At 40.4% G+C, this 18352-nt stretch overlaps 1 protein-coding gene across 2 annotated transcripts in view; it reads left to right on the top strand.

Moving 5' to 3' along the window:
• Positions 1–3130: 3130 nt before the first annotated feature.
• Positions 3131–18352, top strand: part of col16a1 (collagen, type XVI, alpha 1) — a 28286-nt gene continuing 13064 nt past the window's right edge. For both annotated transcript variants that reach the window (XM_061266724.1, XM_061266723.1), the window contains exons 1-20: positions 3131–3351; positions 6398–6489; positions 10623–10691; positions 10760–10877; positions 12370–12493; positions 12956–13237; positions 13920–14000; positions 14077–14142; positions 14470–14502; positions 15734–15784; positions 15907–15939; positions 16055–16099; positions 16485–16523; positions 16621–16683; positions 17430–17474; positions 17553–17648; positions 17772–17810; positions 17886–17930; positions 18070–18105; positions 18187–18309. In XM_061266724.1, the coding sequence (XP_061122708.1) occupies positions 6423–6489; positions 10623–10691; positions 10760–10877; positions 12370–12493; positions 12956–13237; positions 13920–14000; positions 14077–14142; positions 14470–14502; positions 15734–15784; positions 15907–15939; positions 16055–16099; positions 16485–16523; positions 16621–16683; positions 17430–17474; positions 17553–17648; positions 17772–17810; positions 17886–17930; positions 18070–18105; positions 18187–18309 (1455 nt within the window). In that variant the 5' untranslated portion in view covers positions 3131–3351; positions 6398–6422. The remainder of the gene's footprint in view (positions 3352–6397; positions 6490–10622; positions 10692–10759; positions 10878–12369; positions 12494–12955; positions 13238–13919; positions 14001–14076; positions 14143–14469; positions 14503–15733; positions 15785–15906; positions 15940–16054; positions 16100–16484; positions 16524–16620; positions 16684–17429; positions 17475–17552; positions 17649–17771; positions 17811–17885; positions 17931–18069; positions 18106–18186; positions 18310–18352) is intronic.

The raw sequence follows: 18352 nt of genomic DNA, 5'->3' as shown, positions 1-18352 counted from the left end.
AGTGCATTTTTACATTTGAAAGCCTTTTGCTTACCCATGCATATGCAATTAAGGCCAAAGGAGTCACTCCTAATACTCCTCTGGTTGTCGCCAGCCTTTTGAATTAAATACATTACCTCTTGAACCCACAATGTGAGAAGGGATTTTTTATTATCTATTTATTTATTATTTTTAATCATTACGGTTTGCCTTTCTTTCTCAACTGCAATGCTGAATATTCAATTTGCTACTAAGGCTCTGATTGGATAGTCAAGTTCCTAATTATTATAACTAAAGTCATTAACCCTAAAATAAATTTAAAAATGTCAATAAATTAATTAATAAAATATAAATAATATACAAAATATAAATAAAATCTAATATACAAAATATAAATATTAATTAATAACATTGAAGAAAATAAAAATTCTTAACACATATAGACTTATATTAGGGTACCCAGCATTATGCCTACTACAAGATGGAGGAAAAAAAGAAACAGAGGCAGAGGGGAATAAAAAAAATAAGAGCCAGAAACTACATCAACGCTTCCCAGTCTTGAAATGGAAAATTACTGCTACTGTATTTCCGTTCGTCTTTTGTGTCTTTCATTTTCTTATTCACATCTAGTCAGCATGTTCCATTCACCCTCCCACCTTTCAAATGTTTTCTGTGGTTGGAAAGAATGAGACTGGGGAGAAATTATTACTGTGTTTGGGAATATGGGTCAATTGGCAAAATCAGGTCCACGTGGCCCAAGTCTACAATGTGCGTTTTTTTTTTTGTTGTCTTTCACGCACACTAAACAATTGTCCTCCTCTTTTACGAACGCTTACCCTTGTATTTCGCAGAACTCTATTTTTAACACCATCTATATGTCACCACAATCAAATGAGACTTTAATAAAACAACACGCCATCTTGCCTTAAATCCACAGTGCGTGATTTCGGCATACTGGTACGATTATGTTGTAACTTCGAATGCTGCTTTGCTGCAACAGTGGGAGTATTTCAGCTCACCGCTTGGCATTTCAACTTTATTCCGTGTCTTATTGCTGTAATAATGTCGACCAGCAAGGCGAGCAGCGGTAGACACACAAACACATTTTTATTGATGCATGTCTTGCTTAGACTCAGTCAACGAGGGTTGATGGGAGAAAATTAAGTCAATTTATCGGGTGCACGTATTTTACGCTGGCGCTAATAAAAACGGAGGTCCCTGGCGTTAATTCAAGGGTAAAATGGCTTGCACCTATGTGGTTATTTACTTTATCTTCTTCATTTCTTCCTGCATTTGTTTTTTCTGCTAGCGGGTTAAGCAGATCTACTTTGTATTTGCTTGCAAGAGTACTTAGGCCTTACCGTATTTTCTGCACTATAAGGTGCACCGTCAATGAATGGCCCATTTTAAAACTGTGTCCATATATAAAGCACACCGGATTATAAGGCGCATAGAATAAATAACTCAACGTTGCTCAGACGTTAATGCAATCACAATATAGTAACACTCGAAATAGTGACAACAATAACAATATATCAATAATAACTCAACGTTGCTCAAACGTTAATATCACACAACACACACAATAAACACGTAAAGCTTACTTTAATAAATTAGTCCTCATCCACAAATCCATATTGGTCCATATATAAGGCACACCGAATTATAAGGCGCACTTTTAAGAAAATTGGAGGTTTTTAGGTGCGCCTTATAGTGCGGAAAATACGGTAGTGAGATTTTGTGCAATTGTTACCATGGCAACGCAGTTTCCCAATAAAATAATTCTGACATACACCGATGAAACATGCACATCATCGGGCCTTTAAAAAAAACTAACAGGAAGTCCGCTATTTTGTTTTTCATTCGACCCTTTTATAGAGATAAAAACCTCATCTGTCAATGTTTCAGAGTTTAAAAGCTGAAATAAATGGATAAAGGGGAGAACAACAAGCAACAAAGACTCTTTTTTTTTTTTTAAATCTTAACACAAATCCCTTGTCAGCAAACCTTCGCAGCGTTTGGCCCGCGGATAATATCCCCTGCCCTCTTTCATCGCTCCCTTGCGCTCTCATCCTTCATCCCCTTAGCGGAGCACGAGAGCATGCAGTGGAAATAACGGAGCCAATAAAGACAATGCCAGGATCTATCCACTCCCTGCGCTTCAGATAGTTACTAAAGAAACGAGCGGGTACCGATGTTGATCGCCGACGACACATGAGGAGGGACCCCTTGATATCATGAACGCTACACGTGGTTGGCCATGTGGCCGAGGTTAATATGATGGAGGAGTCGGCTTGGGAGGAGACAAACCAGACAGAAGAGGCGAAAAGTTGAAAAGGAAAACATGACCACTATTTTTTTCCCCCTAACTTAGCTGATATGGATCATGTTAGAAATTTTGAAATATATTTATCTGGTTGGATCATAGGTGTCAAACTCAAGGCCCGGGGGCTAGATATGGCCCACCACATGATTTTATGTGGCCCGCAAAGACAACTTTGCCATTACTAAATTTACAATTAAAAAAATAGAGACAAGGCTAGCAATTTTTATGACCATTTGTCTTTTTAAAATATTTAAACATTTTTTATGTCTATAGAAGATGTTGACAGTCATAATGGCCTTCGGAGGGAAACTATGATTATGATGCGGCCTGTGACAAAAATTTGCTTGACTCCTCTTGCTTAGATCATTAACACTGATGACCCCATCAACAAAGATGTTTTGAGATATTCCTTGGCCCAATTAGGCCACACCCACTCGTCTCACACTGTGTGTGTCAAGTATTATGGATCATACAGATACACACAACTCAAAACCCAGCATGTCAGAATCTTGCAATCCCAGCACAGAGTGAATTTCATCATGTCCAATTTTCACCACACCATGTCTCCTTCAAGCTTCTCACATCTCAGCCCTCCATGTTTTTTTTCCAAAATGATTTTCTCTTTTTCTTGATGATGTTCATGCGCCTGCATTACAAGTGTGAGGTCAAGAGAGGGCACAGGCCTGGAGGAAAGATCTTCCAAAGATTAGGGACAACCCCCCCAGCCTCCCCCCCGTGATGTCATCAAGGGATCTCCCTCTTGAGAAACTCAGACAAGAGAAACAGACGGAAGGGAGAAAAAAAAAAGAGAGGCAGAGATTTGGGAATTAGCCGAGAGGGGAGGGGAAAAAAGTTGGACACCCACTCTCGCCGTGACTTTTTCTCCTCTTCCCTTTCTCAGTGGAAGAACCCTCAAGACAAAAAGTCACAAAAAGGATCAAACACTGGATTACTTTTGACGCACACCGGATCTTTACCAGCTAATATTAGTCTTCATTGCTGGATTCATGTAACTACAAGTTTGTGGATTTACTCAAAAGTTCAAGGTATGTATGGTATTAATGCGTGCGTAGAAAACGGAGCAGCAATGGAAGTCTTGGGGAACTGTTTTCTTGCAGCAAGTCCAACTTCTCAGTAAAGTTTCAAGGAAAGTCCAACAAAAATTCACTACAACTTATTTTATGGCTGACTCAGCATTTTGCAACTAATAATGTAAATTTGGAGATTTCCATAATACTGCTTTTTTTTCCCCCCACATAATTTCGGGACATACCTGCTGTGCAAATCAATTTAAAAGTTGAAAGCACAACATGTGGGTCAGCTTTGATTGAGTCTTACAATTCTTTTTGTGGAGCTGCTGGGTAAAGTGACGTGGGTGGATGCTTTTTCTCCTACTCTTTCACAAAAGCCGCATTTGATGAAGCCAAGATGCATGTGGGCTGTTGCTGACTAAGGCTTGCAACCAGGCCATGCAAACATGGAAAAAGAGACACTCACGCTGTGGTATAGTCACACTACTCTTCCAATGGAATCCAAAACTACATTGTAAAAAAAAAAGTGAAGGTCACATCTGCTTTCTTCTTCAGTCAGCCTCCTCCATGTTTGCTTTTGCATCAATTTCTATGCAACCTATGAAAAAAAAAAATCCAATATCTCCAGGTATCATGAGAACATTTGTAGTCATGAATTTAAAATTACATATGTGCACAGCAAATGTGAAAACCGCCTCCGTAGCTTCTCGCAGAAAAGTCTATTACCCGGTTGACTCATTGTTTATCCGGGTCAGTAGCAAAAATATCATGAGAAATCAAAACTGACCCGGGCATGCATATTATGGGCTGTGGGCCAAGCATCTTATGTCATGAGAGTATTTTTTTTTCCTCTGCTCATACTGGAAAGTGTCTTTGGTAACTTGAGACAAAGTGGAGTAGACTTCCACTGCCTGCGATTAACTGTCCAGCCTCTTTTTTTTTTTTTTTCCTCTCTTCCCCTGCAACTGTTTCTCATTAGAGAATATTCAAGCACTTGGACACTACCCAGAATGTAAAACTGGTGAAAACTTGCCTCAGCTTATCTTGAGTACAGAAGACTTTAGAATATTGCCTCAGCTAGTTTTTACTGCTCCTCGTTATTATTGCTTATGAATTAACATATCATAGCTTGGAGGTATCTTTGTTTATCCGTGTTACCGTTAAATCTTACATTTTTTTTAGTGAGACCCTCAAATAAAGACGTCTTCTGAAGAACCAGCTGCAAAATATGTTACCTGACTGACAGCCACTTTAATTTTATAAATAGATTTTTTTTTTCCTCTCCTGCAGTGACCTAAACATTTGCTGGCTTTCTTAATGTGCTAAGGGACAGTGTGGCAGCAAAAGTCCAGTGGCCCAACTTTATCTCCTCTGACCAGAAAGTATGGCTGGAAAAATACATCTCATTTGCAACACATAACAAGAAGCTTTTACATTTATTTGGATTGTAGCCAGGAAATTATAGCAAAGAGCTGTTTCATATGCATCAGTTTCCAGAACATGATGCATTATGTATTGTGTGAACTTATTTTTATGACGATGTGCTATCTGGCCGTCTATAATGGCTGCAGGTTTTTTTTTTCTTTGAGTGCTCAAACAGCCATCTGAGGTTTTGATTAACCTTCTGCCCATCCAGCCGGTGGAGGAAATGTAGTTTCACGATGTTTCCCTTCACTGTTATTTTACAATAAAATTGTTTTGCACATGGCTGAAATGTGCCTGTAGAAATAAAATACCGCAAACAAACATTTTTATCAGGAATCATAAATAGAAAGCTTCTTTCTTTTAACAACATACAAACAAGGCAAAAAAGTACACCTGATTTAGCAGATGTCAAAATTAAATATACAAAATGTCATTGCAGTAAAGAGGGCAGCTCATGCTAAATGCTATTCACGTGTGTGGCCTCAGGAGGCACAGAGGTCAAAGGTCATAGCTCTCGGAAGACAGTACAGGTGTGTCGACGGGAGGCGTGTTGCCTTCCGAGCACGGCTGTATCTGTAAGCAGCGTTATGAGCTTTCCACATATGCTGAGGGCAAATATGGGTCAGTGGGTGATGTGTTTATGGGAGTGTGTCAACGTGGATGGATGGTGTGTTTATGTGAGCGCATTGTCGTGTTTACTGTCAAGAAAAAGTACTGAGGATGGTGAATATAAATTGTTTTGTGCAAATGGCACGAGTGGATCTGGTTTGTGTTGAAAGCATCTGGTTTAACAATTCCTAATGTGTTTTTTGTTTTGTGATTTGACATCTGTTAGACATAGAGCATCCCCGTAGGTCATTAAAAAGCATTAAAAAAATTGCTAAAATTCTTCTTTACCACTTATCTCCCCTCATTTTCCAGCTAAATTGCTCGTAATTTAAAAATATTTTTTTTTCAACACTATTACCGTATTTTCCGCACTATAAGGCGCTCCGGATTATAAGGCGCACCTTCAATGAATGGCCCATTTTAAAACTTTATCCATATATAAGATATATACATTTGTCTCGCGGGCCGGACTTTGGACACGCCTGCTGTAGTGGCTCAATATTGGTCCATATATAAGGCGCACCAGATTATAAGGCGCACTGTCGGCTTTTGAGAAAGTTGGAGGTTTTTAGGTGCGCCTTATAGTGCGGAAAATACGGTATATCATAAAAATTGGGAAAATTTCATCAACACAAATCTGACTCAATATTTCACACTCCTTTGAACTAGAATAGATTTTTAAATGTCAATTTCTTCCTCTACCACCCTACAGATGCATTCTTATGGGTTTTCTTTTGTGTTTTTATGTCACATGTGCACAGTGAAAGGCCAACCAGATGGATGAGATAATAACGATAATGCGACTTGATAGACTCGCAATCCCTAATGCACAACATTCTGGCTAATTCATATGCGCCTAACAACGGCTGCATGGTAGTACATCATTAACACACTGACTGTGACCGGCTCATAAATAAACAACATCTATTTGAGTCTGACAGTGTTCGGCATCATTTTGCAACTGATAACAAAATACTGGCAGAATACTGGGAGGAGTTTGATGTTTTTGTGTCTGCTCATTCATCAGGTGGTGAGGCGAGCTGCGTGAAACCATGTGGCTTCTTTGCTCCTGCCTGACTCTGCTGGCCATCAGCCTCGGATCATGTGAAACACTTCAACGTGAGACTCCTATTCTTTTTTTGGACTTTGATGAGATGGTTCTAATGGTTCAATCAAAGTTGGCCACGCCCCTTTTTGCCAACATTGTCCAAATTTGGCAGGCCGTCGCTACCAAAACCCCTGCTATGATTGACCTCAAATTTATAATTTCATTTTGCGTCATTAGTACCGTATTTTCCGCACTATAAGACGCACCTAAAAACCTCAAATTTTCCCAAAAGCCGCTTTATAATCCGGTGCCCCTTATATATGGACCAATACGGATTCGTGGATGAGGACTAATTTATTAAAGTAAGCTTTACGTGTTTATTTTGTGTGTTGTGTAATATTAACGTTTGAGCAACGTTATTGATATATTGTTATTGTTTTCACCATTTTGACCGTTACTATGTTGTGATTGCAACGTTGAGTTATTTATTCTATGCGCCTTATAATCCGGTGCGCCTTATATATGGACAAAGTTTTAAAATGGGCAATTTATTGAAGGTGCGCCTTATAACCCGGTGCGCCTTATAGTCCGAAAAATACGGTAGCAACAAGTACACCAAGTTTTGTTCCAATCAAAATCATTTTGGTTCAACACACTGAGTCACTATGGCAAAATATAAACTGAGGTCTCAAGCATCTCTGCAAAGCTCATTGAGAAGACAAACTTGAACCAAAGTATTGCTTGAACAACTAGTTCAGCTTTACAATCTCTGAGGGAATTGCGGCTTTGTTATATAGAGCATGATTATGGCTTACTTCGTTTCACTTGCTGGCTTAGAGTGGCAGAGTGGTCAGCCTGTGGCTGAAATAAGCAGTTACGTTTCTTAAAAGGAGCCCTCAATCATTCCCGCAGAGTCCTGATTGACAGCTTTTTTTTTTTTTTTTAAATACAATAGACATCCGCTCTTTATACTGCAAAGCTAATGGAGCTCCATAAGAAGCTCTGAAGAGTCCCTCTTGGGAGCCCCTCATCATTGGTTAGTCAGACGAGACTGCGCCAGCTTGCAGTTCCCTCGAGTCTTTTTGCCGCAGTGGTTTGAGAGACTACGGCGAGCTACACAAAAACAACTGTTCTTCTGACTCATCCAAAATCTCAATTTACTGGTAATTTGCTGACATTACTTCAGGGAGCAGGTTTAATTAAAAGTGGTGTTGAGAAATGGTGCCGCAGAACAGCCTAAGAGACTGGTCCACTCGGGCAAATCAAATTGCTTGGGTAAGGCGATATGTTTTTGTGCACGGCGGACTCTCAGCAATCTCAAGTTATGATTTATGTTGGAATTATGCCTTTTGTCACTGTCTAAACTGCAAAGTCGCTACTGTGTGTGTGCCAAACATTGCATTACCAATAAAGATATAAAAGTCATGATCTTCACAAAATGCTGCATTTCCTCCCCTTATAGAGGTTTTTTTTTCTTCCATTCAACAGCTGCTCCATAATGTGACCGAGTTAGGAAAAGCTGCTTATTTGGATTCAGGATATTTGAAGAATGTTTAATTTCCGTGCATGAACGGGTGACGGTTTGCCTCGCCAGCATTTTTCGGATCCTTATCAGTCTTTGGCTGAATGTGAGCTCTGGACACTTTTCATTCCAATACTCATAAACATTAGTGATAGTTATCCACTGGCAGTCATACATGCTCGACTGAGTCAGACGTGAGGACAATACTTTCGAATGATCTTCTCCATAATCTTCTCTCATTTTGGTTCAAGGTAATCATGGTTTAAATTTTCCATTGAATGGCTTAAAAAAAAAAAAACTCTGACCAAATCTAATCCAGTCTTTCCATTCTCCAGCGTGACCACTGACCAATACTTTGAACTTTGGATGACTTTACTGTTCCACGGTACCAGAAGGCTTCGTGAGAGAAAGACTTTATGCTGATCAGCAGTCTCAGTCCAATTATCTGTGAATGCCACACTGTAAAGCACATTCAATAACTCCCTTATTAAAAAGCACACCGTGAGAGCCCACTTCTGACCTCTTCTCCCTAATGAACATCGAATTACCAAGTATCGAAGGGAAGCTCAAAGAACCCAGTGGGTTTCAGTGACCCCCTGCCACAAGTCGACAGAAAAGATAAGGCCACTCTTACACCTTTGCACAAACTATTTTTAGCTTTTTGACATATATTTTCCACGTCCAGGTGGTTGCAGTGTTGTCATAAAAATGCTTGGAATGTTTGTTTGGTTAATAAAATAAAATAAATAATAATGAATTTTATTTATAATACATTTTAAATTTGAAAGCAAATAGAAAGTGTGAAATTATATTCTCTTGTTTTCATGGATACATGCACAGCTACAAAATAAAATGAAAATAAGAATGAATTTTATTTATAATACACTTTAAATTTGAAATTAAATAGAAAGTGTGAAATAATATTCTCTTGTTTTCATGAATACATGCACAACTACAAAAGTTCTCCAGCAGAGCAAAAACTTTCTTGCTTCACTAACAAATTAGAACTCCGTATTTGTGTTCTTTCTTTTGTCTACTAACCTTATCGGTGTCTGCAGTCAGCAGAAAGCGTGCTGACAAGATATTGAGAGTAGAACATGACTACTAAAGCAGAAAGTTCTAACAACCTCAAATGTTTTAAACAGCTGTGTGTTGTATAATTGCGAGTATTTTATTACCTGATTTGGCAAGACTCAAGCACAACTCTTTCAAGAAGACGGAAAAAGCAGCCAAGTCCGGTCCTATCCATTTAATGCTGCATGCTGATACTTGTAAGAGGGGGGCGCCTTTCCTAATTTCCACAAATAAGCTCATCAGCGGGCAACTTGAATGCAAAGTTATGACGCATGCTGTCTACCAACTTACAAAGCCTATATATAAATACTATTTTCTTTCAATAACATTTAGTCACTGTATTGTTGGACAAAACCTTGTGCTTGCAAAATAATAAATCAAAACCCCATCAAAAATAAGAATCTGGCAGAGACGCAGACTTGGTCACATGTCAAGACAATCAGATGACACAAGATAAACAATTACTACAAAATAAAAGCAAACATGACAACATTGGAAGACCCATAACCTTCCTCCCCAACCTTTCCACTTTTTAATCTATTCTTATGTGACATCTTTCATCCACACCTCAATTTGTGCATGTAGGCTGCAATGCGCCACGCTTTAAATCATTGTCTTACAGCTTGGCAACGACTTGAGCAGATGCTTCAGGGCGTCAGGTTGAATAGGTGATGACTTATTCTCTTTTCCCTCACCAGCGGGCTTTTGTGTGAAATTAAATTCCTCCATCTTAATTAGGCTATAATTTCCCTCCTAATTTTAGCCCCCCTGACACAACTGACATATTTGAAAGCAGCCTTAGCCTGCGCTTGCTTATTTCACCCAAACTCTCAATTACATTCAAGTCCATTATATTGGAGAAACAAGAAATGAAATAGGTGCATATTTATTCACAGGGCCTAATAAAGCAAGTTATTTCTTCAGGCTCCACTCTGTCTTCTTGCATTTATTAGTCCCTTCGTAATAAACCTCGGTCCCGGCCTTATATTTGATTTAGCATCATAAAGAAAAACACATTAGGAAAAGAGATACTTTGAGTTCAATTTCCCCACTGAGTGGCAATTTGTTAGCAGCTTTAACTACAGGACCCCGATTCCATTTTCATTTTATTTGCGCAATGTGAGCTCCATTTCCCTATCAGAAGAATGACAAAAGAGATTTTTTTTCCCAAAATGAAAGTGGGCTCGATATACTGCCTTGCTATGATCCCCGGCCCCAAAGAGATCAATTAACTACACATCACAGTGATTCACAAGGTCCATGTCTGTCTCTAATAGCCCTGTTTTTCCACACATCTCACATAACCTCCCACCCCGGCCCCTTTTTAGACTGTCAGGCTGAATTGACAAGCACCAGTTTTCTTCTGTTACCCCCCTCCCTTCCCTTGACAAGGTGAGAACATGTCCATGTGAGACAACCTGTCAAATGGAGATGTGTTCCTCACAGCTTTGACCTCATTTTATCGAGCTGAGCGTGTTTTTGGGACTTCATTTTCTCCCCCTTTAGATCTGGATCGATATTGTTTGCGCATCTCGAGTATACTGTAAATCATCTTCAGGCATTCTCAAATTACATTCCTCGCCTTCATCTTAGAATTTGTCTCCCCAGATGTGCAGTGCCCGTCTTTACAAGTAGAAGAATGGAAATTCCCACATTCGGATCGGAATAATATCACAGGTGATGCAACCTCACTTTAAAGTTTTTTTCCTATTTCTTTTGTTGACAAAGGTCAATGTCATTCGCAGGCTTTAATCTGGTGAGGCGCTTCTCTCTTCTCAAGAATCAAGACGTCAAGAAGATCCGTAACCCTCGCGGGCCCGTCATCCTCCGCTTGGGCAAGACTGCCCTCATTCGTCCCACCGAGTAAGCAAACGAACAATTTTTTCCATGCTTTTGTGCTAAATTGCTCTCACCAGGCCCAAATCGTATAACACATGGCGCGCTGTCACTCAAGCGGCTTTTTAATTCATCCGCAACAAGGCCAACTAAAGTCTGAGATGGTTTACTTTTGTATTAGAAGCTAATCGACTCATGAATGAAAGACAGCCAAATGAAGCCACTTATTTCCTGGAGGTCTCGTTTGTTCATTGCCAGTGAAATTGGGCATTGTTCAGCAAAACAGGATTTGATTGCTTGAGGCTATTTTTTTTTTAATGTCGCTGGAGTGAAATCAAAAGAGGGGGGGAGAAGCCATTTTCTGATATTATGGCTTGCTGTCCAGATTGGAATCGAAGAATGTCACATGTAGGGAGCGGGAAAAACTGCCTAGCATTTTTTTTTTTTTTTTTACATTAAATGCATTAGTGAGGCTAATTAGGCAGAATTATTCAATCCATTTCTAGAACTTGTACAAAAATCTCCTCACCTTTACTTTTGACTTCAATTGGCTTTTCCTTCAGTCATAAATCACTTCACAGGGTAGAAAACAAACTGCCAGGATGGGTTAGTCAGTGTGTACGTGTGAATATCGTTGCCATCTGAGTGAGCATACATTTCACCGAGGTTGTTTGCGAAGCCTTCATCGCTTGATACACCTTCATGCAATGAAGAATTGTCTGCGTGTTTAGATGCCCTTGACCAAAACGGAGAGATGCGGCTTGCTGGGCTGTATCTGCTATGAAAATGAGTGCCGAAGGGTTACGGATTTTTTTTTTTGTGTGCTTTGCATTGTAATGTCGGCTCCATCCGCAAGGCATTTATGTCAATTATTTTTTTTTAGGATTTACATATGAACCTATTTATCGCCATGATGCTCTCTTAACTTAATTCAAGAGAAAAAAAACCGATATTTTAGTTTAACATGGAGATCCTCAAAGGAGGCTTTGACATTTTAATGGCGCGATGCTTGTGGAATAAAATTAAATGTGAAATGCGATCCAAACAGGAGCTGCTACGAGCAATTGTTTTTCATGCTTTGTGAACATTTTGGATCGTGTCAGGAGATTGTTGCCAAACGCTGTCAGTTCATGTCACAGGTCGTCAAATAAAAACAGGATGTGAATTTGAGTTACCGTCACAGTTGTCTTTAATTTCTTATTTAGCTTGTTTATGGTCTCCTGGTCAATTGTAAACCTTTCACCTTAGCTTTCTTATACTGCACATTCCCGTGAGTATCATTTTGAAATATTCATCCGGTCCAAACTTTGGTAGAAGTTTTAAGTTTCACAAAAAAAACAATCGTCCTGCAGTTAAAATAAAAAATCAGCTGCTGCCAATCTCATTTTGCCCTGAGACTAAAGTAGCTTCTTCCTTGAATAGTAATTAAATTCCAAAATGGAAATTTCATTTTATGAGATGTCAAGGTCATGCGTTAGCGTCGCATCATCAAGCATTCCGATTTTTGTCTGTGTTGTAGCGAGGTGTTTCCTGATGGCCTTCCTGAGGAATTCACTCTGATATTCACCCTTACATTAAAGAAGGCCGCCCTGAGGGACACCACCTACCTCCTTCAGATATCTGACAAGCAGGGATACCCTCAGGTATTATTTCTCTTCTTCGAGTACAATCTTTGTAGTCAGCCTTGCATCGACATTCCCTCCACAGCCTTACTTTCAGATTTTCCTGTCACTCTATCTGCCTTCTACCGCATATTTTCTCTTAGCGTCCTTTCTGATACCTTTGCTAACATTTTTTAAAAACCTCCTCGGAGTAGCTATAATCACCAGAAGCCATATTTAAATCCTCAATATGTATGATGAATGGAGGCCAGGTCCCCTCATTAGGAATGATTTATCGGCTCCACCGCTCGTGTGTGTAATTAATGTCTTCCTTTTTAAATCAACCCTGCGTGTGTGTGTGTTCTACACCTCCGTCAAGTGGTTGCCGTGTGTACATATTACTCTTTGGTGACACTGATTCCTGTCATATTCCTATTTAGTCGTCCAGCTCATGTCATTTTTGAAGATTCATATTCTGGCTTCTATTCTGTGTTGTGAATTTAGCTCTCGGTGGACCTCAACGGCCAAGATGGCACCCTGTCGTTGAGAACCAGACAGGCAGACGTCACGGGCAATCTAGCGAGCTATGTGTTTGCTAACGAGGCTGTGGAATCTCTGCTGGATTTACGCTGGCATAAGGTGGCCCTTAGCCTACAACGAGATTCCGCCTCGCTCCTGGTGGACTGCAACCATGTCGAGACGCAGACGCTGGAGCCCCGTGGGAATCTACCCACTGATGGACATACGCTTCTGGGCATTCGGGCTACGAACGCTGGGCCTGTACAGGTACGACAAGACGTTCAGTAAAAGTCTTTAAATGCTAATAGCTTCTGAAATGTCCACCATAAATATATATGGTGATCATGAACTTTATTCTAAGGATTGGTTTTCTACTAAAGTTTGATAGATTCTTAAATCCTTCGTCGAAAAGACGGCTAACTCCACCGTCATTGAAAATTTAGTGGCTTGATGGTTCTTAGAAGAACACACCCCAGGAAAACTCATATTTGAAGTCTTCAAACTAGCTATATGTTGAGTAAGAATGAAAGAATATCATGTTTGCACTGTTCCGAGGAATCTTTCTCCCCGTGTATTTGTGAACGCATGTTCCGGACCGCTTCCGAAAACTCCCGGGTGCTGTTTTTTCGATGAGGCAATCTTGTTCAGTCATGATTAAAAAGAAGCAGACTACCTGGGAGAATGAGCCTGCTGTGAGCCAGGCCCATTACGGTTGAATAGATCCAGTAATCCCGGCATTTATATTAGTTTAAAGATCAATTAACTTCATTAGTCTGAAAGCATGCCGGGTATTTGGTTAACACGGGAAATGGGGATTCATACACACACACGCACGCATGCACAAAAAGCTCCCAACTTTACAAACACTTGATCTAAATGAGCACTTAATTGGCTCTCGACTTTGTTTACCACCTCATTTACACTTCGATTATTTATCTTCCTCTCTCAGATGGACATTCAGCAGGTGGTGCTCTATTGTGATCCATCTCTAGCCAGCCAAGAGACCTGCTGTGAAATTCCAGGAGCTCGAGTAAGATTGATATTTTTGGTGGCTTGAATATTATTCGTGCTATAAGCCAGGTAGGCTTAAATGATTTTGGTTATAGTGCCCTCCAGATGCCTCCAAGAGTCGACGAGCCGCAGAGAATGACCTGGAAAATACTTTTAGTCAGGTAACTATTTGAATGGCTTGCATAAATGGCTGCTGTCCCTAAGAAATTCTTCTTGGATATAAATTGCAATTGTTCAGAACCCGCAGGCCAAAAGTGCCTGATGCAACCCGAGGGAGTTATTTTTTCTCCTCTGAATTTTCATGGTGGATTTTATACCTGTCAAATGCTGATATACGGTTTTTCCTTGACAACTTAAGGGGCAGTTTATTTCTGCTGCACTTGTTTCATCACTCTTATTAATTGAAGTTGGCTGATTGAACTTTCCAAATAAGGTCGTATCTTGTTTTTATGCCCTAACCCTCTACAACTTTTTTTTGTCACTAAAAGGAGATCTTCTCATCCAAAGATCTGGAAGAGAAAGTAAGTCTTACATCAAAGTCTTCATTACTAAATCTTCTCTGTGGTTTATGGCGATCTTTTTTTTAGATATATACAGGTCATGCATTTATATTTGTCTCCGCTTTTATTTAGTACTAGATGCATGTGGTTGGGAAAAAAAACACATTTTGTTTCTCTCCTCCCTCTCACCTTTTTTGACTGACTGAGGACTGATTTTCACCTCATTACGCGACTCACTCGGGAGTTGCGCCCGCTTGATAAATTTTGTCATTCACCTACAATGGGCATGTTCTTTTTCACAAATAGAAACACAAAACTCTAGATGCTTCATTATGTCGCTCTCGCCTGGCCACCTTCGCCCACTTCCTCAATGTAGGTTATTAGGGTTGGGCCCCTGTTACTGAGGGAGAAAGTCCTTGCAAAGACACACAAGTGAACAAATATGGGACAAATTGTGCAAAGAACTGTTTTCCAGGGCATGAATATAAACTGCACCCACAGGAATCCAAGTTTCATATCGAAAGATTTGTTTTAATCTCATCTGAAGGTCAATTTGGCTTCTATCCATCTGCCTTAAATGAAATCAATTTTCGTCACATTGTTCCACTAACAACCGACTTCATTATGAGAGGCAAAAAAAAAAAAAAAAGTTTGAGGCTCAAAATTGGCATTAAATTGAATCTGAAAAGAAGACTCATATAAAAATGGAGACAGACTTTGAAGAGGCTTAACAGCCTGAGGTTTAAACTGCAAGGGCTTGACTTCATCCACTATCAGAGACAAGAGTTTGGAAACAGTGAGTCATCACTGCTTCAGCTTTCAAAACAGCGCTAGGGGGGGATTACGATACGTCTGTGCAAACTGGCCCGCGTGCAGAAACACATTTGCCGTCCTTTACCGTGTGTAAAATCTCACAAGTGGAAGTCGTGCTTTATTTTCCCAAAAAGACTTGCGCTTTAATTTGTAAAGGCTATCCACTTTGAGGTGTGTTACAGAACATCTGCTGAGGGAATCAAAAATTCCGAGTAATCGGAGTCTCCCGTGGGTGCTATGTGGTCATGTACAGTACACACCTCACATCATTTTTTTTTACTATCACAACCATCCCCTGTTTATTTTTAAGAAATAGTGCCACCACCTGGTAACAGCTGAAACTAAAAAACAATAATATTTCAATATTGGTAGCTACTGTCTTTTGTAAGTTACACGGGATGTATTTTGACGTGTTGGGATTTGTGTGTGTTTATTCCAGGTCATAAATCTTGCTCGTATTTCTGGGATGAAAGGGGAAAAAGGCAACCGGGTGAGTCATATTTTGTATGGACAGAAAGGTTAATATCAGCGGAATGTATCATGACCCGACATGCCTTGTGCTAGAAAATGGAACGTGGAAACTAAAACAATTATTTTTATTTTGCCTTCTAGGGTGACGACTGCTCTGGCGTACATTCAAGTCCGGTAGGTAACTTTCCCGGCAGCAACAAACATTGCCTATTATTTGCTTGTTGTTTGAAAATTGGCCAAAAATGGCCTCCAAGAATCAAACACGCCAACTGTGTGTCTCTAACCTCAGTGTTCAGCGGGAGCCAAGGGAGAGAAAGGAGAGAAGGGCGAGATGGTGAGTGCCAAGAGTACCAATTCTCCGCTACAGGTCACTGCGTCACCTCCTAGCGCATCGAAAAAACTCTTCCCCGACTTATCTGCAAACTACTTTTATACTTTTTTTTCTTTGCTGGTGATTCAGTTTGTCGGCACTGCAAGTGTCAGTCCGGTTATGCTTGAGTAAGATTTTACTGCATCTAAATTGTAAAATAAACTTCAGTGTCCTCCCCCGTGTTTGGTCTGCATTATGGATGCACCCTCTCGGCTCGTGTGTGTGTGAATATGTGTGTGTTGTGGAGCATGACTAGTCGCTGTGTTGTTTCGCTTTGCACCAGCGGTGTGTGTGATATGCACTTTTTTAGAATCAGGTCATTGATTTGAGCTGTTTCTTCTCTCCGTAGGTACTGCCTGCCAACTGGGGTGAAGCAGCTGGGTTCAAGGTGAAAGGATTTAAGAAGCGAGTCGGACCACACATTTTTCTGACCGGCTTGTTTAGACTATTAAATTGTGTTTCTCATCCTATCTTCCTCTCATTAGGGACTCAAAGGTCAGAAAGGTGAAATTGGTCTACAGGGTCTCACAGGCACTCCAGGGAAGGATGTAGGTGTTTTTTGGTTTCTTAATTTGTTCTCAAGAGATTTTGTCCAACTGAATATTGACCTGCATTTAAATTGGTTTCCAGCAACATCTCCATAAATCCTCTAAGTGTGTTGTGTTTACAAAGTCATATTTTAGCACATATCAACACTTAAGCTCTGACATTGATACCCCCCCCCCCCTTTCTGCCACATCTTGAAGTCAGTCTAATAATGCCGCTTAGATTAGACTAGAGCAACAAAGCTTGCAGAATCAATGCCGCCTCATTGACCGGCCTCTCAGTCTGGCACGCATTGCAAGCAGCTCCCTATTCAGAAAGATTTAAACCTTTTAATCTTCCCTGTTCAGAGCGGTGATCCTGCAATGGAAAGTTTTGAGGAACAAATTACAACGTGTACGTTTGCTCTGAGATTTTCCCTCGCTTCCAGCATCAGACACTCGCATTCGGTCGTTCAGCGGGCTAAGTGTTTTTTTGCGACAGATGGATTTGGTCGAGGATAGATTCTTCTTAAGCCTCCATCCATCTGACATAGTGAATATAAATGAGCTTGCTGATGTGACTTGAATTAGGCGAGGAGGAATTATCGCGAATGCAGAAGATAATGCTTCTTACACACTGGAATATTCATCTCGTGAAGGTTTTAAGATGTCTAAGCAAATGCACAATTTTCCGAGATATGACTCATCGATTGTCTTGCCGACCCGTACTGACGCCGTCGCATTTCTTTCTGTCTGTTATCATTTTTTAGGGTCGAGCAGGCTCCATCTGTGTAGTGGGCCCCAAGGGACAGAAGGTCCGTGTGCATTAAATCCTAGACCCGTGTCTCATATCCACATTCGTATAAACTAAATCTGCGCTGACCTTTTTACAGGGTGCCTCGGGTTTCGTGGGTCCTGAAGGCTTGGCAGGGGATCCGGGGTTGCCCGGACCTCCGGGTCCTCCTGGAGTTGGAAAGCCAGGTCCAGCTGTGAGTAAATCAAGTAAATCCAATGCGGATTTTCGTATTGTCAGCATATTTCTGAAAAAGACAAAGATTGTATTGAGAGGGTGGATTGAACTTCATATGAGGTTAAATAATGTTCTTCTTTAGGGTCCTCCTGGTCAGCCTGGGGGTGCAAAGGGAGACATGGTGGGTTTAGGATTTTGTTTTTGCTTTCTATGTGCTTTTTTTGTTTTTAACTGGATAATGCTGTATTTCGAACAGGGTGACCCTGGGACGAAAGGAGTTGACGGATTGCCTGGAGATCCAGTGAGGAAGCCATTAGACTAGTTGCATGGGTTCTAAAGAGATTAATTAATTATATTTCACCCAAAATTTAATAACATCTTCCCCAGCACATTTGCATTTAATAAATTTTGCATTAACTATATTGTTGCCCAATACTTAGGGACCAAGAGGACCAGCAGGACACAAAGGAGAAAAGGTATTCAGAAAACAAACCTCTTTCTTTTGCCGTCTGTGTGATTTTTCTTCACAATAACGTGTGGTTGATTTTCATTTTCAGGGAGACCCGTGCGAAGTGTGCCCCACGTTGCCCCTGGATATCGGCAACACGGTGGCTTTGCAAGGTGGGAAGGGCCCGAAAGGAGAGCCCGGACTTCCGGGAATTGGCGAGAGAGGACCCCCTGTAAGTTAAAAATACAAGATCTAAAAAAAAAAAACAGTGTTCT

The sequence above is a fragment of the Syngnathus typhle genome, linkage group LG20 (assembly GCF_033458585.1).
Source record: "Syngnathus typhle isolate RoL2023-S1 ecotype Sweden linkage group LG20, RoL_Styp_1.0, whole genome shotgun sequence".
Classification (NCBI taxonomy): Eukaryota; Metazoa; Chordata; class Actinopteri; order Syngnathiformes; family Syngnathidae; genus Syngnathus; species Syngnathus typhle.
Note: the sequence above shows the minus strand (reverse complement) of the source record. Positions and strands in the feature narration are given on the sequence as shown.